The sequence below is a fragment of the Anarhichas minor genome, unplaced genomic scaffold, assembly GCF_050575085.1.
Source record: "Anarhichas minor isolate MPS153535 unplaced genomic scaffold, ASM5057508v1 ptg000041l, whole genome shotgun sequence".
NCBI classification, from domain to species: domain Eukaryota; kingdom Metazoa; phylum Chordata; class Actinopteri; order Perciformes; family Anarhichadidae; genus Anarhichas; species Anarhichas minor.
This window is the reverse complement of record NW_027466487.1, coordinates 2,652,332-2,675,724: the sequence shown is the minus strand read 5'-3', so window position 1 is coordinate 2,675,724 and position 23,393 is coordinate 2,652,332. Positions and strand designations below refer to the sequence as shown.

Below are 23,393 nucleotides of genomic sequence, written 5' to 3'. Positions count from 1 at the left end.
AGTAGGAAACAAAAAACACTCTTAGATACATAATGTGTCCGTTAAAATGTTGTCATCAAATAGAGTAAAGAAACAAACGTCTGTTTGCTGCTTTACATGTTTTGATAAAGGTTAAATGTTTTTTTAAATTTTTAATACTTTCAAATATGCTTCCATGAATTCTCCGCTGTTGCACATTTTAGTCTTACTTTTTTTATGAAACATTCTTTGTTTGTTTTTCAAGCTCTAGTCAGTGGTAGATTCATTCTTAGTGTATTTTCCTTTGTAAAGCACTGTAATCTAGTTAAAACATTTAGCAGAAAGTAATACAATTTTACACATTTTAAATTAGTATGAAAGATGAATACAATTTTTGACAATAACATTGCTTTAGCACTTCACGAAAATATATTGTGTTCCCCTTTACTTTGATTGTGCTGCCAGAGTAAAGCATCTAAAGAAAATATTATCTGAAAATAAGTTTGATAATAATGTTGAAAATGGCTTAAAAAACTGAAATTGGCTGAGTTACATGTTCAATTTTCCACAACTCATTTTATCTCCAAAAAACCGTACGAGTTACATTTTGCTCAAAAGCAACACTTTTGTTATTACTGACAGTTTTACAGATTTAGATTTACTAAAATGTGTTTAAAGGAGTTTCAACAGGCCCTTTTGTTGACTGACATTCTTAATATTGCATGTTGACCAAAAAAAAATAACTTGAGTGCAAAAAGACGTTTTTCTAAATCCCCTTTCTCGTGTGTTCCTTCTGTCTTCATAGCTGTGAAGTCCTGAAGCTGAATGATGCAACAACAGTAGTTTGTATATCAGGACAAGGAGATGAAAATAAGAGGAGTCCAGCTTCGCAGCACTAAGACTTTAATGGATGAACCGCAACTATTGTTTGACATTTCATTATGATACTGTAAATTGGAAATTGACACATACTTTACACTGCCATGATGGTACGTCAGTGGTCTGTACATTTGTTTTAATGAGCTAGATATGACTCTGTGTTTATACTGTAGATGAGGTTTTTTTTTTTTTAAATGTATTTTACATACAAACAAAAAATAGCAGGCAGATCTATCCAGACAATATCTTTCTTTTGTTGCCAGTCTTCTGTTATGACAACTTTGTACAGGTGATTAAAATGTTTAAAACATGTTGTAATCATTTCTTTGCCTTTTTTACTTGAAATTAAGCATTTCCACCAGTGGCTAATGCCTATAACGCACAGATCCTTCATAGTTCTGCAAAGCGTTCTTTGTGTGAAAGAAACTGGAAGTGTGAGTTTATCTGAAAACACATTGCAGATATTTCCACTGTTAACAGAGAAGTGTCAAACCACAGACACCCTCGCATATAGATCGACAAAGCAACACGATGAGGCCCACTACTACCGGTACTAAGAGACGCAGAGGTTGAAGAGTGGTTTTTCCTTCACATGAGAGAAGCTGACATTCATTTACCACAAGTCTTGTGTTCTTAGTCCGAGTCAAACATCAGACGCAGACCACGGGCAGGGGTTCAGCAGGGGTTTCAGCTCCAATATAGGCAATTGAGACAGAGCAGAAAGCCACCCGAAAAAAAAACTAAACATCTGCTAAGACAGTCGCCTAACTTCTTTTACACACTAATATATAGCCCCCTGGTAATTTATATACAGACAGTTAATTTGAAGTATTCAATTCTCAAATGTCTTCTTCGTTAGGTTGATCATGGTGATTTGGTGCGTTTCTCTTTAGTGAACCAGAAGCAAAGGATTGCAGAGAGAAAGACCTCGAGTCCCAACACACAAAGTTCCAGCACCTCTACCTGTCAGAAACACAAACATGATCAAGTATGCATTCGTTTTATATGAGCAAATATATGTAATATCTATTGTTAAGTAAGCAGTTTGAAGTGTGTAATTGTGTCATACTCGTCACATGGTCTTACCCTCAAATGTTGATCATTTTCGGGACTCCAGTGAGCCAGGTCAACACTTATCAGACAAGCCGCAACTACAGCTACAATAATACAGCCGCAGTTGACCATGAGGGACACCTGGAACATTAGCCATACGTTATCTTTTATTTTTTATTAATGACCTAATTGTTGTAAATTGTTTGGATTGAGTTGTACTTACAGGTAGCAACTCTGGATATTTGAACAACAGGTTGGAAACAACTCCAGCAATGAAGAACTGCAGAGGAAAAAAAATGCAAAGTCACTATATTGAAGACAAGTTAACATTTGATCATTTGTTTTAACAAATTGGAGAGGACCTCATAGTTTTACTATTTGTTTTTTTTAACATAAGCAATTTGAGCAGAGACTTACAAGTGCTCCGGTCAGGTGGGACAGTCTGAACAGTGTGAAAAGGGATTGTTGCATCTCCTGGGTTACTGCAAAAAGTATTCCCACTCCAACACTGAGGACACCGCTCACCATCTGCAGAGACTGACCGAGGCACAGAGACATTGAATTCATGACATCTTATATGTTCGTATGTCACATGCATCATAATTGCCAACATTTTTGTAACATTTATACAGAAAAAAAAACTGAATCTTGTTGCCCAAATGTGATGAATTTTCATCCAAATCATGATAATAGATAAGCATAAGTTAACGCGTTAATTTCGCGTTAACGCATTCATTAATTAACGCCGACAATTATTTTGTTAACGCATTTTTTTAATTTATTATAATTTTTATTTTTTTTTTAATTGAAAGACAAGAGACAATACATATACATAACAACAAGAGGATGACAAGAACAGTGGGATAAAAGCCAGCAAACATCCTATAGTCAGTCATTTTAGTGCACCTATATGCTGAAATTCATTTAAACAGCACAGATCGGGAGCGAGCGAAGGACTTTGAAAGTTAGCGGAAAGATTAACGTGAGACAACATCCGGTTTCTTCAGACGAACATCCGGTTTTCAGAATAAGATGCCAACAAAGTATGAATTATATTCACATTAAGTATAAAACATGCTACCTGCATCTCGTGAAATAAATGTTATTGCCCTTTTGTTCATATAGCAGTACTTTTTAAATAAAAGTGCGCAATACACTACTTTTGAATTCATTATTGAACTTTGCCATAACAATGCGATTAATCGCAAAAAATCCATACGATTAATCGCGATTAAATATTTTAATCGTTGCCCAGCACTACATATAACACAACAGGGATTTTACCTTTGATAATATTGTGCACATATTCACAGTGTTACAAAGACAGGATTTTGTGAGCGTTTGCGCTTAAGAGGTAGAATACCACAAAACCCTCAACCAAGTATTTCCTGTTGCTGCTGTCCAAAGCGGCACAATGAGTACAAGTCATTTTTGACATCCTCCTTTACTGCACCTCTAATGTTTTTGTGATGTCTTGCATAAACTGTGTTGTAAATATGTTAAGATGTGAAATCACATAGGAAGGAATGAGTAAAACAGTGTGAACACTAATGCATGGACTTTGCAAAGTAAAATTTTATAATACACGGTAGTTAAAATCCTCCATCTTACTTCCTTTTATTCTATGGCTACACACAATATGGTTGCAACTTACTCACGCTAAATAAAAAGCTTCTACTGGAAAGACTGATTGGTTACAATCATATTATCACATGAAGCTTATCCTATTCCATATATTCCATTTGGATTAGACACTTTTAGAGAAAGCAGTTTGCAGTGTTATATTCTAGTATATTGTTATTTTATTCATGCAGACTGACAGCAGCTCAGGTACCATGTTGTCCATGTCTCAGGGTTGGTAGTTCAATCCCCGCCTGCCCCTGATAAGCAAGTCAGCTCCATTAGCAATGTGTGTTTGTGTGTATGTAATGTCTTCTCCATTCAAACAAACATATTACACATATCTACAGGGATCATATACATTTTGAGACTAAAACAAGGGGATCTCAAACCCCAACTCAGTGCAATCTATGAAGTACCATGATTCTCTCAATAATAGAGCACAGTTAGTGTACAACACCAACACCCCTGTGACACAATGTTAATAATACTTCAACAATAGGACCTTATATGAGGGTTTGTATATTGGCATGACATCCTGAGCAGTTTTGCCACTCACCCCCAACACAGCAGGTTGTTTCTGCAGCAAGTCATGCAGCGGCCCTTTGTAGTCTGGCATGAGCTCTAAAGCCATGTAATGTCGCATCATAGGCGGCTCTCTCTGCCTGGCTCTCCATGGCGCCTGATCAGCTCCATGGATGTCCATGTCGACATCGGCACAGGCCATGCTGTTTCTCTGACCTGGAGGGATGATGGTTTTTAGTGCATCGTATTTGTTCTTTAATTTGTACTGTGATTCCTGTCCTGAGTGACCAGAAAGGTAGAAACACCAATGCAATGCCATACAACAGTCCTGTAATACATTTTTCGAAAATTAAGATATGCTGACAAAATGAGGTGATGATTCACATTTTTGAGACACTTGTTGATGGGTTGTTGGATTACTTTATATTTCAATTATTTTCTTCCTTTAAGGCCGATGAGATATGAGAGATATATTTCAGTATATCACCACAAAGTACAGCTTTGAAAATAATCATGGAACTAAATAAACACCAAAACAATTAAAGGAGTAGTGTCAATAAAATCTAAACACAAAGACGCAAATAACATTCACAAAAAACTTTCTATCTACTTACAAGTAGAATTTTAGTTGCTCGCAAATTCATATGTCATATTGCAAATATATACAACAAAGCTTTTTTTCAGTGCAATTCAATGAATAGCTTACCTCGTTTGACTTGAGAAGTATATATTTCGCACTCTGTATTCGCCTCAAACAAGTGCCTCACTCTTGAGGCAAGATTTTCACTTCCCTGCAAATACATTGAAAGATGAGGTCACCTCATATCTTAACTTCCTCACTCTGCCAGTGGTTTCTACAATATCATCATCTTAAACCCTCAGTGCTATAAGTTCTATGTCACGGTACAGCATTTCTGACTTGACAAATACACTTTTCTTCATATTTATGAAAATAAATAAGTTCAAATATCAATATTTAAATGTTTGCCAAAACATTCTGCACAAAAGCATTTTGTGGGTATATGTGTCTTTGTGTGTGCGTGAGAGAAAGAGAAGTGTGTGTGTGTGTGTGGGGGGGGGGGGGGGGGGGGCAAAGACACAAAGGCAATTGGTGTGCCAGGTCATTTCCTTCTCAAGCTCATTTTGACAAAGCAGGGAATTTCAGGTCTGAATCAAGATACGAGAAGGAAAAAAAGGTACGTTACTGAAAATTTCAACAGCAGATCGTCACAGTGATAAAAACTGCTTCAACATTCTTTGCCTCAATCGTGCTCACAGGAGAATGAAGAAGACGTTTGCATGCGATGAATCAATGATCATCACCATTCCAATTGGGAGTCTGAGGGTCGCTGGAGAGGGTCAACTGATGCCGGAGACATTTCAGTGCGTGTACAAAGATTCCTACAAGGTCTTTGCTATCAGAGGGAAACCTAAACCTCTTGGAGTGAGTTGAATTGTTTCTTACACAAGAAGAGTCATCATCTTAGAGTATTTCATAGCTTTATACTTGTATGTTTGTCTTCGACTTGCAGCGTTGTAATGCAGTATTTTTCTCTTTTTTTATTAGGCAGCCCAAGCCATCGCTGGTGTGTTCATTATCGTGCTCAGTCTGATCTTTGCTCAGACAGAAGACTTCACCAGGTTCTACACTCTACCCAGTGTTCTGGTAAATACTACTGCAAAATTACAAATTGAATCAACTCCCAGAGTTAAGTTACCACTCCAGATAACTAGTGAAAATACAATTAGAAACCAATTTTATAGACATCCGCATTGTTTTTTACTTAACAGGGAACTGTATAGATATGCGTCTGTTCTTCTACTTCCCTTTGCTTCTGTGACATTTCAATTTCCCTGCATGGGGTCTAAAACATTGATCTTATCTTGTATTCTTTTGATACTAATTTCCACGTTTTATCAATATCTTAGTTTGTGGTCTGTGGCATCCTCTCCTATGCAGCTGGCCAGGCTCCAAACATGCACGTGGTAAGTTAAAAATGAAGTTTTTGTTGACAAGTGAAGAATCCTCTACAATATGTGAATAAGAGGTGATTTAAAAAAAATAATGGCATGTGCTGAATGGATAGTATTATTCTGGATACAGTAGTATAATATTTGTAATGTATCCAATAGTTGTTTTTTGATGCTGTGTTTGTGACCAAATTTTTGTCCAAATTTAGATTGTGATTTAGACACATTAATCCAAACCAAAACTCTTATATCCTAAAAACGAAATAAAGCGTTGGAGTGCCTTAAAAACATTGATTCCTCGTGTTTGTAAAAGTGAAGGGCAGGATAACTAAAACATTGGGGCACGGTAAAAAAGGACTTTAAGTGAGTAGTGAAGTTTCAATTATTTTTGCCATTAAATTAGACTCTAGTCTTTGTAAACTTGCACATACAAGTGACTAATTGTTACTAACATATTTGAATTTTAAGAATTTTGTTCTTATGAAATCCAAAAGACACAACATCATCACAGCTTGTCTGATCCTGTTTTTGTTTTTTTAACCTAATGATTTTCAGTAACGCCTGCAATGTTCATGCCTCTTTCACCTTCCAGACAAAGCTGTCATTCTCTCTGAACATCGTCAGCTTCTTCTGGTCAATTGCAGCAGTTAGTCTCTGCTTGATCAAGTTTCATGTTGTGCCAGAAGAGAGCTCAGACAAGGTATAAGGAAAACAGCATTTATCCTCTCTTAAGTAACCTCTGTTGCTCTCTGAAACACAAAGCAAAGTGTATTTATTCCACCTCTGTCTCAACTTTTAAAGATCCATGACGGAATCAAGGGACTGATTATGACTCTGCTGGTTGTTGAACAGTTAATCGCCCTTTCCTTGATCTACTGGTTGAGCAAAGCTGTATGCAGACAACATTTCAACACTTTGGTATGTCATTTTTACACACATAGCAACTGCATAAACTGTAAGAGGAATAAGATCATTCATAACTAATAGTAGTAATTCTTTATCTGCAGCCCATCATACTGCTGAAACATGGAGACTGAGGCTGGATGAAGCTCAACAAGCCAACAAGCAACCACTTATTGATGGTACTTTTAAATCCTCATTGTATCAAAAGTGCATAGCAGCCAATCAGTGTCATATACCCGTCAATGTTCAACATACAAAGAATGTGACATTAGCTATTGTTCTCCTTTCAGAAGTAGCTAAAAATGTGCATGCATGTGAAAGAGCCGCCTCTTGGATATAGATTACCCTTTATTTTGTTTGTGTAAATCTAGCTGTTTGAATTGCATTCTTTAATACTTGTACAACAGAATCGCCAACAATGACAACAAATTCCAGTTTAAAATGACCGTTTATTTCTAAATTGGAAAACATTGTATTGTCTCAACCTCTGGAAGTTCAGGAAATATTCTAAAACTTCTTGTTTTAGTGTTTTTTCGGTTCCCTGTGAATTACATTGTAACTTTGTTTTGGACAAATAAAAATAAATATGTAGTTTGTTTTCGTCTTCTTTGTCTTCTTGTGGACCTACTAAACATTTTCCTACTTTGGACAAAACCAGATATACAGCTAAAAAAATAATTACTGGTTTTAAGATTAGCAAATTATGCAAATTATCCCCAAAGTAGTATATCTACATTTGTTGTCAGAAAAGTAATATAACACATTTTGTTGTGATGCATTTGTTAGAAACTGCAAATAAAACGTTCCACGTATTCATAAGAGAGCGTACAATAATCAAGTGGAGAACATAGTGCATAAACCCAGAGAGAAAAAGAGAATTCTTAATCTGTGTTTTACAACCAAAAAATGAATAATTGCCATGAAAACCTTAACTTTATCTTTGCCGATAATTTTAAAAATGTTACTAGAGTACCATCCAATAACCTAATTAGTACTCTAGTACAACACATGCTTTTTGCAACCTTATTTCTCATCATTCTTGTTGTGGATTATGAATAGATGACCGATGGGGAGATTATGTGTAAAATCACTTTTCAAATCCCTTTGCACTTGTTTCCTAAACCATCACAATTAACTTTAACGGTAAATCTTTGGACAAATGAGTGCCCATTTCGGTTCTTGCTGCTGGTAATGAAAAAACGATTGTAACCCCCTGCTGGGAGCGGAGGATGTGTTTTGGTTTCAGTGACATGTGGAGCCAGGAGCGGCCACGTGGGGGCGATATACACACACACACACACAAAGGTGTAAAGTAAAGTCACCTTGCGGTACAGTATGTATTCACGGAAACACATTCATTTGACATTCAAATAACTGTACTGTAGTAACTCTGTTCTAGTTAATAAAACATGTAGGGTTACAACTTTTTTTGAAATACCAAATCACGAGATCACAGATCAAGATGAGTGATTATGTGGTTTGGTGGATTTAGAAGTCAACATCTGTACTTTGTCATGCTTCAAAGTCCTTGCAATGGAGGTCACGCTAAAAACAATCAGTACATGAGGAAGGACGGCATGTGAACTCTTCCGCTATTTGGGGCACTCCCTACAAAAATGCACACCAATCACAATCAAAAGTGAATACTTTCTCTAAAACCGTCTTCCCCTCTTTTAACTCCTCTGTTGCTCATTCTGCCTTTGCTGTTTAATCATATTTGTACTTTGCCGGTTTGCTACGTAATCCTGTGTATTTACTTTAACCGTTTCCTCTCTGTCCGTAGTAACAGTTTGTGGTGGGTCGCTTTCTCATGTTACTGTGAGGTACTGCCCCGCTGCTGCCTGCTGCGCTGCCTCCTGGTATGGCGTATGTGTACAGCAAGTCCCACACCTTGAGCAAGGATGATGTGAACTACAGAATGCATTTCCGAATGATAAACGAGCAGCAGGTTGAGGATATCACCATAGAGTTCTTCTACAGGCCGCACACGATAACGCTGCTGACATGCACGGTGCTGAGTTTGATGTATTTCGCGTTCGCGAGGTAAGTCGTTCACGGCTAGCGTCGGTTAGCTCGCTGGGTTAGCTTAGTTAGCTCGCGCTCGGCTAACGGCAGCAGCGATGCTGTGACGGTGCTAGGTAACACAGGGAGGTTAGCTAGCTTTGGGTTACTCCAAAGCGGATTGCATCACTGAAACACACTTCACAGTGATTATCTGCTTTAAAAAAAACAAAAATCGAATCAAATGCAAACGCTAATGTCTCATTTTTTAAACTTGGAAGATGTGTGAGGCACAGTCACATCACCAGAGACATAAAGCAGAGACTAATGTTGGCTGTTTAACATGTACCATAGTGTCACTGGTGATATTTACTGTTCGTTTGGACAATTTGTGTTTCTGTTTCCTGCCTGCAGAGATGATGGAAATCCCAACAATAATCTCTGGGTGGGGCTCATCCTGGTCATCTCCTTCTTTCTTGTCATCAGTGTTTTGGCATTTCCTAACGGTGAGCAAAACATCACCCTGATGTTATTATTGTAGTATGGCCAAGTGTATCTGCATAGCCATTATTACAGTTAGCCGCAAGCATTATTATTAACTGTGCATACATAGAAGACCGCTCATATGCAAAATGTCTTGGCTTATAGGCGATGTATGTGAAACAACAACACAAAGAAAAACGTGTTTCTGCATAATGAGAAACCTGTGTCCATTCCATCGCGTGCTGTAGATTATATATTTGAAATAGTATCTTCATGTGCCTCACTTTAGGACCATTCACTCGACCGCATCCTGCAATATGGCGAATCGTTTTTGGTGAGTATTGATAAAACTCTCGGAGGGTGAGAACAGTTTTAGTTTGGGCCTCAGATTTCCCTCCCTAATGCCATGTCTCTCTCTGCCGTTAAGGTCTGAGTGTCCTCTACTTCCTGTTCCTGGTGTTAGTCATCTTCCTCAACTGGAGGCAAGTGAAGCAACTAATGTATTGGTTGGACCCGAACCTGCGTTATGCCAAGAGAGAGGCAGACATAATGGTGAGTGATACAAATCATTTTCATATTGATTCGCATGCACCAGTGGCGTTGCCCAGCAGGAGATGATCAATCATTCTAATGAGGCTATCTGTGCTGCTCTCTGCAGGACTATGCTGTGAATTGCCATGTCATCACCTGGGAGAGAATCCTGAGCCATTTTGACATCTTTGCATTTAGCCATTTCTGGGGCTGGGGTATGAAGGCCCTGCTTATTCGAAGCTATGGCCTCTGTTGGACCATCAGTATTACCTGGGAGCTCACTGAGGTAAGGAAGCACAGACCAGATGAGGCTATCGTACACTAAATATCCCGTAACATCACTTTCTCTTTGGCTCCCTCTGTCCCGGTTTTATTCAGTGGAATTGATGGGTTTTAATAACTTAACATAACCCATATTAAATATAATTCTAGACTGAAAAGTTAAGTTTGTAAGACTCTCATCGCCTCCCAATCTCCTGTTCAGCTGTTCTTCATGCATCTGCTGCCTAACTTTGCTGAGTGCTGGTGGGACCAGGTGATTCTGGACATCCTGCTGTGTAATGGAGGAGGCATCTGGCTTGGCATGACTGTCTGTCGCTTTTTGGAGATGAGGACCTACCACTGGGCCAGTATTAAGTATGACCCTACAATCTGGAAATTACCTACAAGTGACAGTTTGTGTTCATCCTTTAGTCTGTTAGATTTGTTATGTTAGTTTTAACTTGTGATAAGGGAAGTGGGGCCGGTATGGAAAGCCCGGTGTATGCATTTTATCAGCCTTAGCTGAGTAATAATAAATCGAATGTATAGGCAGTAATACATTATCATTTTGATTTAAACTGAAATATAAATAGGATGAAATCACAAGCTAAATAATCTTTGTATAGTCCTTTATTTTTTTGCCTTTATGCTTCAATATGTAAGATTATTTTTTTATGTGAGCCCAATGAACATAAAAAAGTGTTAGAATAAATAAAACATGTTAACTCAGATGAGTAAGGGCTACCTAATACATCAAGCAATGAGAAACCCTCTTAAGATGCATAAACGGTTGTTTTGAAATATGATCTTACAAGCTCATCAAGGCAGAGTGGACATGAATGATTAATGTGATGGCATTACTTTCATCCCGCTTTGTCTATTGTGCTGCTAACACGATACTTATTCTGAATCTATCTGCAAGTCTTGGTAATCCTTCTCCCGTGCTTCTCCCTCAGGGACATCCACACCACCACGGGGAAGATCAAGCGAGCCGCGTTACAGTTCACCCCTGCGAGCTGGACCTACGTACGCTGGCTTGACCCAAAGTCTTCCCTGCAGCGAGTGATGGGCGTCTATCTGTTCATGATCATCTGGCAGGTGGGTCACTGAGAAACCCTCTCACGGTGACTAAGTGCTGACTAGTCGGGGATCATCCGGTGTGCTTTGCGTGCTTAGTCCAGGCTAATCTAATTGCCTCCTCTGCTGTTGAAATCTAAAACCCGTCTCACATGGATCCATATAATGCATGAGCAGCTAATCCCGTACGGGCGAAAGATGCGCTAGATTACTTGGGAGCAATTTACGGTGATGAATAAGCAGTGGATGGAGAACTTGAGTAAGCTCCGTTGCGTTCCACTTGAGAGTCAACTGTGGCTGCCAAATTCCTACCCAATGGCAACCATGGTGATGAAAGCTTTCTCCGATCTTTTTTTTTTTTTTGTGTGGTGATGAAACAACATTGTCCTCCCGTCTCCCTCGCTCAGGCAGTTCCCGACTCTCTCGAGGCTTGAACTAGTAATTACCAGTCTTTGAGAATTAGTTGAAGAGATGGGGGTCGTCTCTGCTCTACTCAGCGTGGTGACAGTTTAGCTGCTCTTCACTGGCTTCCACCACAAAGGCTCCAGGCCAAATGAGTGAATAACACGGCAGCAGGCCTCCCTCTCATTATCCAGTACGAGTGTGCGTATGAGAGGGACGAGGGCAGAGTGTCCTCCTAAATGAACTGCTCGCATTGTTGACCATTTGTTAACCCAAGTGTGACTGGCATTGTAGGAGAATCCTTGTTTGTTACCGTCCTGGCTGAACTGGTCGACTTTAACTTCCATGTTCCTGTAACAAGGCACACATTGAGTCTCATTGCCAATAGTTCTTACTCACAGCAGACATTTTGACGAGTTAAACACAAGTGTAATTAAAACATTAATAATGACTGCATTCCTTGTATGTGGGCCAGTTGAAGGGCTCTGCTTTCGTGCACACTGTCTCAATAGCACGACGTATTGGCACATGTAAATTAAGCAGGCATGTCTCTGATATGCCTGTGCTTGTCCTGCGATGACATCAAAATATCTGCTGTTGGAGAGGTTTATGGTCCCTAAAAACAAAAACGTACCTTTATTCTCCAGTTTTAGGATAACAAGAGCAACACCAATGAGCTCATAGTGTGAGAAATAATCTAGAAGTTAGAATATAGGATGTTAAAACATTTGATTGTGTATACAATACAGCGCTTTAATCTACAGGCACCATTTAACAGTTTCATGGAAAATCTGTTGTTAATATTTTTGGTGCCAAGTGTCATAAAGCCTGTAAAAGTACAGGTATAACTAATATAAAATGAACGATAGCAGAGTTCCATTTAGCTGCTTCAGTTTCAGGGTCCTGGTATTGTGCATGGTGGTCATCTCAAACTCGTAGCTTAGGGACAATTGAATAAAACCGAGCCATTGTTAATGTTATGTGCTCTTCCTACTATGACAAGTCAAAATGTCTGCTGGGAGAAAGGCCTTTGAAAGTCCATAAGTAGTAGAATAGTGACAGCTTTTATTGTGTTTGCACTGAACGCTAGCACACTGGATTTGCAGCTTTGAGGGTGTTTAAGGGCATTTACGTCCATGTTTGGTGAACATAGAAACTGTTCATGCGTACATTAATCTTACAACAATACAGCAGCATAAAGCCAAAGCAACCAGTAGGTTATTGGGGCCAAACGGTGCAATGTTCCCGACCGTCTAACACGGTCACCTGACCATAAACCAACTCGCCATGTGTTACCGAACACCAGATCTGAATGCTTTATTTATTCTCAGTGATGTGCTATATTACACATGAAGATCTTTATTCTCTTCTACCCGTTTCCCCTCTTTGTCCACAGCTGACAGAGTTGAACACATTCTTCCTCAAGCACATTTTCATCTTTCCTGCAAGCCATGCTCTTAGCTGGTGTCGGATCCTGTTCGTCGGTATCATCACAGCTCCCACAGTGAGGTAAAAAGACAACTTTATTATTAAGGAAATGAGCCCTAGAAACAGCACATGGTCACATGGTTTTTTTTTCTTCAGTTCCTTGTTTTGACAAAGATTAACGGTTAGGAAAGTAACTGAGTAGAACTGCAGTTAGAATTTTCTAATATTTGCACTGTTTGTTTTTTGCTCCAGGCAGTATTATGCGTACCTCACAGACACACAGTGCAAGAGGGTTGGGACCCAGTGCTGGGTGTTTGGGTAAGTGAAGCCTAAATTGTAGCCCTTACGAAACTAATTTTATTTCTCTCAGGTAAAAGCCACATCAGGGTTTTTTTTTTCCAGTTAAATTGAAAGTTTACTTAAGATCAGAGAATTCATTTGTTGGTGTTTTTCTCTCCTCGTTCACAGGGCAATAGCCTTTCTGGAGGCCTTGGCATGTATTAAGTTTGGACAGGACTTGTTCTCAAAAACGCAGATCCTCTATGTGATCCTCTGGCTGCTGTGTTTGGTAAGATCAGGATCACAGCAAACACACCATCAATTTTCACACATATGTCTTTCAACATAACAAAAGAACCAGTTGAACAGCAAAACCTTCTGTGCTGTAAGTTATTGAGTATGTGTTTTCCATGAATCATTAAGCAGCCTCTGTTATGTGTGATCTGTTTTTAGGCCTTCATTACATTCCTCTGCCTGTTTGGAATGGTGTGGTGTGCTGAAAATTATGGCCCAAGAGAAACGGTATGTCTACAGTGTTTTTTTTGTAAAGTTTGTCATATAGTTCATAACAAAAAGGTAACTAATATTGGTCTCAGTTTAAATCTTGAATCTTGTCAGAGATGCATGTTGTTTAAGTAACCTGTAAACCCTAAGGCAATTGGGGTTTATGCACCTGCACAAGTGTTAAAATATGATCCCCCACCCTTTTGGATATGTTTATGTAAATATGGTTTACATTTTAATGGGAGAGACCATGCAGACGAAGCAGCAGCTAGGAGTATTGGGGAAGCTATGTTTCTGGAGCTGATGCTCCTCATGAAAACAAAACTCGGCCTTCGGGATTAAAGTAAAAAAATTGCCCGGGAAGACTTAAAGAAAGCACTTCCGACATCGACCCCATGACTCCGATATACAGCGGAATACAGAGAGCTTTACCTGTCGATGATCGGCTACATCAGCGTCATGTGAACTCGTTTGGCCAGAGCTTGAATGTAACAGGTGTTGATTTTAATGGAAAAGTCCAGCACCCCAGCTGTAATGCTGCCTGTGAGAAGAACACTCCTTGATATCACTACTCGGTACCTGTTGCATTACTTAAATATGTCACAAGTGAGCTGCACCAATTCTTGACACCTATGTCCGAATGGCGAGAAGCCATTTCTTCAACAGAAAGGCGAAGCCAGCAATGTCGCGTTTTCCATATCTAAAGAATCAGCTGGCGTGCTCTTGAGGACCCTGTGTAAATATAGACTTTCAGACCTTTTCCCCCTTTAAAGGTTATCCCTCCGTGTACCATGGAAGCTGTTCATGGTCAGTTAGCTGCTATATGTTCCCTGTCCAGTCAATGGTATGTGTGTCATGTGTCTGAATCTCTTCTCCTGTCACAGAGCCTCTCAGAATGTGAAGACAGTAATTACCCTGAATCTGCTGACCATGTGTCAGAAGTATTTAAAGGTACAGTGACTTTACTATGATTCACCAACTACATAAAAAGGCTCATAAAAAGACATTAATCTTCATCTTTAATCTTGTAAAGGGCTGACCTCTAGTGTTTGGAATGGTGTTTTACTCATTTATTTTATGAACTCGTTCCGCAGAGTTTGGTGTTTCAGAAGACACGGATGTGGACGACGACAGCCCTACAACCCGACGCAGAGGGATGGGCTCTGGAAAGACCAAATCCATCAATGGCCTGGACAGCCAGTAGGAGTCGGAGTTGGAGCCAGAGGCTGGTGTGCGACTCCTGAACTCACTCCAGGGAGCCAGGTGTGAAGGATCACAGGTTGAAAAAAAAAAAAAAAGGGGGTAAAGATACAACCACTTCCTGGTGTAATTAAAGTCTAGAACGCTCCCATCGACAGTAGAGGGAGTGGAAACAGGAGAGGCTAAGTGGATGAACAGGCCCGTGCAGTGTTGTTAGGAGTGCACAGAGGCTTGGACCAGAGAGAAGCACTGTAGTCATAAAAAAACTCCTAAACCACTGATCACAGTGTGTGTGAAGAGAGAGAGAGAGAGAGAGAGAGAGAGAGAGAGAGAGAGAGAGAGAGAGAGAGAGAGAGAGAGAGAGAGAGAGAGAGAGAGAGAGAGAGAGAGAGAGAGAGAGAGAGAGAGAGAGAGAGAGAGAGAGAGAGAGAGAGAGAGAGAGAGAGAGAGAGAGAGAGAGAGAGAGAGAGAGAGAGAGAGAGCGTGGTTGTGTGTTCGTGAGAAAGAGGTGGCAATAAAAACTGCCGATTTATAGATATGACTGCATGATCATTATAGCTGATGAACTATAATTTCCAATTATTCTACGATACAGTATATCATCGATGGACAATGTACATTTGACTGGTTTACACCAGTCTTAACTCGTACGTTGGTTCAACACATTTTAATGTTAAAAGCCATTCTGTAGACTTTATCACATTTGTTTATAGCACAGAAAGGCTACGGTCTTTTTATTAGCCTCTGCGTCTATTGTCTATTTACATCATAGGTGTTCACAGTGTTTTCGTGTTTATAACTTGAATGTGGGCAGGAGTTCAATGCAACACGGCTTTAGCTCGGTAGGATCATCGACCGAGGATTGTGTTTGGCCTGGAACAAAGCAAAGCACACAGTTTAAGCACTTTTCAGAATGTTTTCTTGCAAATACTGTACATTTTGTAACGCTTGAGTATTTTGTGAATCATTGTGACTTTGAGTGATTTTACTCTCCCTGTCCATCTGTGGCTGCTATCTTTTTTTTTTTTTACTGTACTGATAACGGAGGGCAATTATTCAAATTCCTGCATGTGTTGTCAGGTTCTACCTGTCTGAGTGCAGGTGTGTTTTTGTTTAACTGTCGACCTTATTGTTATGGCATATATTGCATTTGCATGGCTGTGTCAAATCAAGTGTTTTAGTAAGAAAAGAGTAGTCAAGAGATCTTCGTATGACACCACACACCAGGGCGCTAGTATTGTTGGTCTTTCACTGTCATCGAAACATTTTAATTCGCCCCTTGTGCCTGTTTGCATGTTCTTTTTTTTTTATTCTCAGTTTGTATTACGACTAAATGTGTGCTTTTTGTGTTTTGATTCTTCTGCTTTAAGTGCTTTCTTGAGCGTTTTATTTGCATTTGCTCTGTCGGCATCTTCTCGGGACAGATATATCCCTCACAGTCCTCGACATCCAGACGTCGACCTCTGTGGAATGGACCAGGCTCCCCTGCGACAGCAGACACAATCAATGCTACATTGTCTCTGGATTTAGATGTCATTTGCCAAAAAACTATTCTGATTTAAAAAAAAAAAAATGGCTGTTCTTTTTCACTGTGAAATAATAAAACATAATAAAATCTTTTACATTTACTCTTTGAGTTATTATTGGAGGTATTTGTCTTTTTTTGGTTTTTGAAAAGGAGCAGCAGCACTACAGTTACACCCTACTTTCAAACAATTATGCCTTTATTACTCTATGAATGAATTATTGCATCCACAGGAGTAGGAGGCCGTTTGAATACTTAACAATAGGAAGTCATGAATGACCTTGCTCAACCCCTGAAGAGCGCCCTGCAGCAGCAGAGGAGCGCTGGATTGGCTGACTATAGAACTGCCTGTCTCGGATCAGATTTCACTCCGTCTGCAAACCATGAAACTCACAGACTGAAATAGCTGCCTCGTGCTGACCTATAACAACATGTTTCTGAAGCTAGGGCTGATGTTCCCTTTGAAAAGAGCAGCAAAGAATGTTGTACAGTCGAAAACATGAATGTAAGAGGTATAGAACATCTGAAAGAAAAAGCCTGACATATTCAGGGACACTCACGCCATGTAACGGCTGATCCTGGCTTTAAATCGAGCCAAATACCTTCATATTATAACACTTAATATACATATAAAAGAAGGAATTAAGTATATTTCCTGCTACTTTCTCAGGGGGGGGGGGGGCTGTAAACACAACGTTTCCAACATGTGTATTTGCTCATTTCCAATAGAGTGCAGCAGAGAGCCTCAGTGGTGTGCAAAATGTCACGTGACCCTTTGGGCCTAAAGCACAGGACATGAGTGTGTTGACAAAATGTTCCATGCTCTGCCTCCATATCCCCCCCCCCCGTCATCGTTCTCTCCATCTCATTTAGATCAGTCTTTCTATTTTTGTTTTCCTGAACCTCCTGCAGCCTGCATCAGCTGACTGGTCTGTCTCACCAGGGTTACAGAACATCGGATATTTCAGTCATGGCCAAGAGTCCTGGTGCCCCGAGTCGTGGCAACCTGAGCCCTGAGGGGATCGTGAGAGAGATCCAGATCAACTTGCTGGAGTGTAAAGTCTGCTTCGAGAAGTTCAGCACTCAGCAGAAGGAGCACAAACCACAGAACCTTTCCTGTGGCCATGTACTCTGTCTGGAATGCGTCAGGGCTCTGTCCCACCCTCTCCTGAGGAAGCTGGAGTGCCCGTTCTGTCGACAGCTGTGCAGTGTTGACAGCACCTCCCACTGCCAGGCTCTTAGTGACCTGCAGGAGCTGCTGTTGTCCCAGACTCCCCCGTCTTCTACTCCTCCTCACAGGGCAAACGCAGGCCTTGGCTTGGCCACAAGTCTGACATCCACAGCTCTGCACCTCTGCACAGCCTTTGGAGGGTGGGGGACTCTTATCAATCCCACTGGCATAGCCGTTTTGGGATCGTCAGGGACGATAGTGGTGGTGCATGATGGAGAGAAGAGGGTGGCGGTGTTCAGTCCACAGGGCAGGAAGCTGCACAGTTTTGGGAGAAGAGGACAAGGCAGTGGGGAGATCTGTTTCCCAGTGGATGTGGCGGTGACTCCCTGTGGTCACGTGGTGGTTACTGATGCAGGGGACAAAGCTGTAAAGGTTTTCACCTCCAGGGGTAACCATGTTTTGACGGTCAAAGATTCCCTCCAGATGCCCTGGGGTGTGGACACAAACAGCTTTGGGCACATCCTGGTCTCAGACATCCAGGTCGGCACGCTGTCCCAGGTAAAAGTGGACTATACTCGCGGTCTCGCTCTAGAGCATCAAACAGCCATTGCGGACCTGCAGCATCCAAAAGCGGTGGCCTGCTGTCGGGTGACTGGGAACACTGCAGTGATGGAGCATTTACTCGATGACACATGTTCACCAGGGAGGAACCAACACACAAGGCTGAGAGTGTTTACTGAAGACTTCCACCTCCTTTATCAGACTGACAGTTTCAGCCTGACCCTGCTGAACTCAGTGAGGCTCAACATGACGGGCGTGGCCTTTGACAGAGATGGAGATGTGATTGTGATTGACTCCAATCAGGGGATGATCTGGAGTTTGGGGAATCTCCAGAATGGCCCAGCCCTGACCCCACTTGTTGGAGACCACCTCATCCACCCAGTTGGACTTGTGTCACTGAACAACACCCTCGTCGTTCTGGACAGTGGAGACCATGCGGTGAAGATTTATTCCGCTAAATCTGATGCTGGGCCCATGATATAGCTCACATGTGATGAACAGGCCGTATCCTGTGAAATGTAGCTTTCATATTATGAAACGAAGAGGTGACCTGGCTATGCTATTTCAGTAAATATTAAGTAAAGTTTTACATTGAAAATGATGAATGTGATTATAATCAAATGAGTGCTATTAGCTATTGTATGCTTTGTTTTGCATATAAAATCACCGTATAGGCAATTTCTTTTGACAATTATGCAATAATTAAAGGATTAAAAGTGACATAAACTATATTTTTGTAATGTTTGCTGTTTTCTTGTGAAATACTGAATAATTTCACCTTTTTTTCTGTGTTAAAAAAATGATGAGGGGTCAAACAAATGGACATTTCTTCATTTTAATGGGGTCACAATTCAAAAGATAGGAAACTACTGTTAGCCGCATCTACACTCAATTACACATGCATGTTTTAATACCCTCAAAGATATTTAATTATTTTTTTATTTTTTTTGGGGGGGGGTCAGAATGATATTAGTGGTGAGGTGTGTGTGTGTGGTATCTATGATAAAATGATAAAATAATGAAAGTAGTGTGTGCGTGTGTGTGTGTGTGTGTGTCAAAGAGAGGGCGAAATATACATGTTTATTATGACTGTTTAAAATTCCTTTTATACTAATCCCTCTGCTCTTCATTCCTACCTCTAAATCGTCTTGAAATGATGCTTATCGTGGGTGCGCATAAATTAACTTCTCAGACAGCCTCACATTTCTCGTCCTCTGGTTCCTCCCCGATAAGCTGCGCGGTGCGTAAATCCTTTCCCCCTCTTTGGCACAGCCGTCTCCAGTCTGCCAGAGGATAGCAGTCGTGCTGCCAGTGGAAGATGGCGGTGGGGATGCTGTCTGGGGCTGGAGCAGAGTGCTGGATTTGCACAAAAAGCGAACCCGGATGGATATAAAGGGAAAAAAATGAACATATCCCCATCTCTTGTCCTCGAGCTCCGGACTCTTTTGGGCTTGTTTAACTAGAGTCTGCTGCCTTTTTTCTGGCAGAAATCCGGTGTTGTCGGGGATTCACCGACTACATCGATAGCTCGGCGCATAGACAGGGTGGGAGTGAAAAGTGGACGAAAATGTCGGATTCAAAGGTAAAAGTTGCAGTGAGAGTTCGGCCCATGAACCGAAGGGGTAAGTGTCAAAACGACGATTTCTTTTTTTTTTGCAACCTCGCATGTCTGTCTCCTCGGATTCATGCCACATTATCATAAAGTTTGGATTTCTTCGCCATTGCGGCTTTCAGCTCGACTTATGAGCTTGAAGTCGGACTTGAGTCTAGTTTGGAGACGGTCAAAGTGGCGAGGGTTGTTAGTCTCCACACCCCCGCATTCTGCTGTACTTCACTCCAACAAACGTCTCTCCACAGAAATCGAACTGAAAACAAAATGTGTCTTGGATATGGAGGACAACCAAACAGTGCTGCACCCACCACCCTCGAATGCAAAAGGAGACAACAGGTAAACAAAGCTGAAATACTGCCAAATGTTTCCAATTGCGAATGAATATAGATATAATACAGTATATAGCCAGCAGTACAGTGCGGGCAGCTTGTTTATGCATTGCATTGCTGTGCTTAGTTTGAGTGCTATAGAGTAAAAAAAAAAAAAAAAGCACTTTCTTTGCAAAAACCTTCTCCCATCCTGGTTGTAAATACAGTAACAATAACATTCTAGGTTGTCATATAATCCAGTGTGTCCCTATGTAGCTCAAATGTCTGAAAATACATCAGCACATACATGATCCTGATGCAGACCGGTGAGGATTCGATTTGTAAACTTTTATCTTGAATTCAAACCTTTTTATTTTTCCATAAATGCCAGTAAATGAATGCAGCAGACAAATGCTGCACTCCTGCTGCTGCTGAGGACATGGTGTCTGTCGCCCACCTGCTTGCAACATGATATTTTGTTATGTAATTCACATGCACTTAAAAATACTAATCACCTCAGCATAATAATATTACCCTCATTCTGTATATTTCATATCTGATGTTGAGTCTCAAGACCAGGGGAGGTGGTTGAATGGCTGTTTGAACAGATTAATGTCGAGCCTCAGGCTATCAGCGGAGTCAGAACTAATTTAACTTATGTAGCGTTCAAAGTGGTATTAGACCACGCTGTGTCTTCTGGCAGGATGCTGCACTCTTTTATCAGGCGTTTATATGGGGAAATAGTTGAGAAAAGCTGTGACAACAGGAAAAGCTAAGCATCCCTTAACGCTTCACACTTCGCCTGAAGTGAAGGTCAGCAGTTTCTTGCTTGTCATCTCGACATGCTTTCAGATTGTAATGAGGAGATCGCACAGCATCTAAGGCTAATGAGGGCATTTCACCCTTTGTAGTTGAAGTTGTTTGCGACAATTTTTTTCGCTTGGTTTGATTGCTCTTCTTCTTGGTGTCACATGTGATTAAACAGCTGACCTGAATACCCACAGGCACAAATAAATCTAAAAGGACGAAGGCTATTTTTTTTTTTTTCCTTTTGATTTATCTCTGAAATCGTGTGAACTCCTTCGGCTACAGTAAAAGTCCACAGCATGACTGCTACAAATGAAGTCATAGAAGGCAAATACATGCTACATTCAAGGCTTTTCTCACGCCCTACATCCAGTCGAGTTAAAGTGTCACACTTTCTCTGCTGTTATGTACCCAACAGTCAGCATGAAATGGTAATGAGCTTGCTCCCGCAGCAGCTTGGGTCCACGCATTAACCTGTATTTAAGGCAATTATCAGAACAGAAATTGCCGCACAATGGTGGCGTTCCAGGCAATTAAACAAATCACGCTCAAAGCTAACATATGGTGGGACGGGATACGCAAAGCCGTCGTGGGTGAGAGGTCAGAGGAGAGTATAGAGATTTAGAGTGACTACATCTGCAATTTAGAGTGGTGCAGGTCCTTAAACCTGGAAATGAGTCAGCATTTTTGCACTCTGTTTCCTCTTCTCAAAGTCAATGGGTTTTTGGTTAGATGAGTGAAATAAGGTCTTTGGTGAACCCAAGCTTGAGAAATTTTAACATTTTGTTCTATGATATAAAATACTACAGTAAATACCCCTCTTGTGAATTTGGAAGCTTTTATGTATCTTAAAAAAGGCGGTTGCAAACATTTGCTGAATTAAATTAGTCATCACGCCGTCTAGCCCGACTAGTGGTGGTGACTGCATTTTTTTGTTCTGACAGAATCAGAAACGTTTTATTGCGAAGTACGTTACACATACAAGGAATTTGGCTTGGTGATTGGTGCATAACAATAAACACGGTGCAATAGTTTGACATAATTTAAAATATGAATATTTACAATAACATATGGTAAACAAACAGATAAGAGTTTGTTAAAACAAGTATGTTAATAAAGTGTCAAGTGTATATTAATAGAGAAGAGTTGAGCAAGGGTGTGTAACTGTAAGAAATTGTCCTGGGAATTGTTTCAGAGTTAGTGGGGGTCCCGGGCTTTATTGATGAACCCAACTGCAGATGGAAAGAAACTGTTTTTGTTGGCGTGAGGTCTTGGTCCTGATGGACCGCAGCCGTGAGGTAATGCGACCGTGGTGTAGTTTGTTTATAGCCAAATGTTAGCTTTTTACTTCCGTCCATTGCATTTACGTTTCAAAAATCATAAAAGTGGTGATTACATGTAAAGATTATCTTGTTGGCCAAAAGGTAACATCAACTTGTGTTTGCCACAGAGCTTATTTTCTGCAATTATCCAAATTCAACAGAAAAAATCCCATTGGCTTATTGTAGTGGGAACCAGAGCGATGCTAACTTCTGGGCTGGCCTACAAAAATATACCTTTAGCATTCTATATCCTTTCTTTCATTATATTTCTATGTTTGTTTATGAGCAAAAATAAATATCTGTTTATTGTAATGATTATAATAACGCACATGTATCTTTCAGGACCTTCGCCTTGCTCAGAGGCTGTCCGTCAGAGAGACCTTTAGAAACGGCAATCTCCTGGACTAATCTGATAACCCATTGGCAACATATAACTTTCACCAGGTCTAATGTAAGGATAAGGTGCAATGCATACCAATATTAGCATTTAGTTCTTAGAATAACACAATAGGAACATGATAGAAAACATCAGTATGTAAGTCTGTCTTTCAGTACCTTCTCCTCACTTCGAGGCCATCCTTACCATAATAACACTACTTTAGGTGCAACGTAATTCGAAAAGACGGCGGCTGACGTTACCACGGTTTTGCATCTTCAGTTTCTAATGACCAGCCAAGCCAGTGGTTAGACGCACGAGTTACCACCTTGATCGTATGAATAGTTGGCTTCTTATTTCCTCTCAGTTACAATTGCCGCCTCATCATTGGCCAGATCAGTACCCGTCTTCTGCGAGATGCTCTGTAGCCTCCGCTGACTTCTCAGTAGTCTTGATTTTGTCTGTTCAGTCTGTGCCATATTCCACCGCTACCTGTTGCTATGTTGTGTGAGACACAACCACGTTTCTCATTCAGGGGAAGTTTCCAGGTTTGATTTCGATCTCGTATCAGTCTTCAGTTCAGTTTGGTTTTATTATGTCACATTTATTTTCTATGGTGTAGTCCAGCCATATAAT

At 40.5% G+C, this 23,393-nt stretch overlaps 4 protein-coding genes across 4 annotated transcripts in view; all 4 read left to right on the top strand.

Annotated features, from left to right (window-relative positions):
- The first annotated feature begins 5,317 nt into the window (after positions 1–5,317).
- On the top strand, positions 5,318–7,505 carry LOC142969702 (uncharacterized). Its single transcript, XM_076109709.1, has 6 exons — positions 5,318–5,479; positions 5,603–5,701; positions 5,965–6,021; positions 6,599–6,706; positions 6,808–6,924; positions 7,014–7,505. Exons 1-6 carry the CDS (start codon positions 5,318–5,320, stop codon positions 7,041–7,043), a joined length of 573 nt encoding a protein of 190 aa, XP_075965824.1. The 3' UTR covers positions 7,044–7,505.
- A 1,002-nt stretch (positions 7,506–8,507) lies between these two features.
- On the top strand, positions 8,508–16,703 carry ptdss1a (phosphatidylserine synthase 1a). The gene is made up of 13 exons (XM_076109270.1): positions 8,508–8,952; positions 9,325–9,416; positions 9,683–9,727; positions 9,821–9,945; positions 10,052–10,210; positions 10,409–10,560; positions 11,142–11,283; positions 13,061–13,173; positions 13,345–13,410; positions 13,561–13,660; positions 13,825–13,893; positions 14,760–14,826; positions 14,970–16,703. Exons 1-13 carry the CDS (start codon positions 8,771–8,773, stop codon positions 15,077–15,079), a joined length of 1,422 nt encoding a protein of 473 aa, XP_075965385.1. The 5' UTR covers positions 8,508–8,770; the 3' UTR covers positions 15,080–16,703.
- Positions 16,704–17,473: 770 nt separating this feature from the next.
- Positions 17,474–19,002, top strand: LOC142969398 (E3 ubiquitin-protein ligase NHLRC1-like). Its single transcript, XM_076109272.1, has one exon. It carries the CDS (start codon positions 17,571–17,573, stop codon positions 18,813–18,815), a length of 1,245 nt encoding a protein of 414 aa, XP_075965387.1. The 5' UTR covers positions 17,474–17,570; the 3' UTR covers positions 18,816–19,002.
- An 897-nt stretch (positions 19,003–19,899) lies between these two features.
- kif13a (kinesin family member 13A) overlaps positions 19,900–23,393 on the top strand; it is a 35,792-nt gene continuing 32,298 nt past the window's right edge. Inside the window, exons 1-2 of the mRNA XM_076108948.1 lie at positions 19,900–19,954; positions 20,190–20,280. Of these exons, the coding sequence (XP_075965063.1) occupies positions 19,900–19,954; positions 20,190–20,280 (146 nt within the window). The remainder of the gene's footprint in view (positions 19,955–20,189; positions 20,281–23,393) is intronic.

Excerpts from the sequence above, each read along its gene's own strand:
- LOC142969702 (XM_076109709.1), top strand. The coding sequence starts at position 5,318 with ATGAAGAAGACGTTTGCATGCGATGAATCAATGATCATCACCATTCCA. Across the intron at positions 5,480-5,602 it reads GGAAACCTAAACCTCTTGGA|GCAGCCCAAGCCATCGCTGG; the intron begins GTGAGTTGAATT and ends TTTTTTTATTAG. Across the intron at positions 6,022-6,598 it reads AGGCTCCAAACATGCACGTG|ACAAAGCTGTCATTCTCTCT; the intron begins GTAAGTTAAAAA and ends TTCACCTTCCAG.
- ptdss1a (XM_076109270.1), top strand. The coding sequence starts at position 8,771 with ATGGCGTATGTGTACAGCAAGTCCCACACCTTGAGCAAGGATGATGTG. Across the intron at positions 9,728-9,820 it reads AATATGGCGAATCGTTTTTG|GTCTGAGTGTCCTCTACTTC; the intron begins GTGAGTATTGAT and ends TCTGCCGTTAAG. Across the intron at positions 13,661-13,824 it reads TCCTCTGGCTGCTGTGTTTG|GCCTTCATTACATTCCTCTG; the intron begins GTAAGATCAGGA and ends ATCTGTTTTTAG.
- LOC142969398 (XM_076109272.1), top strand. The coding sequence starts at position 17,571 with ATGGCCAAGAGTCCTGGTGCCCCGAGTCGTGGCAACCTGAGCCCTGAG.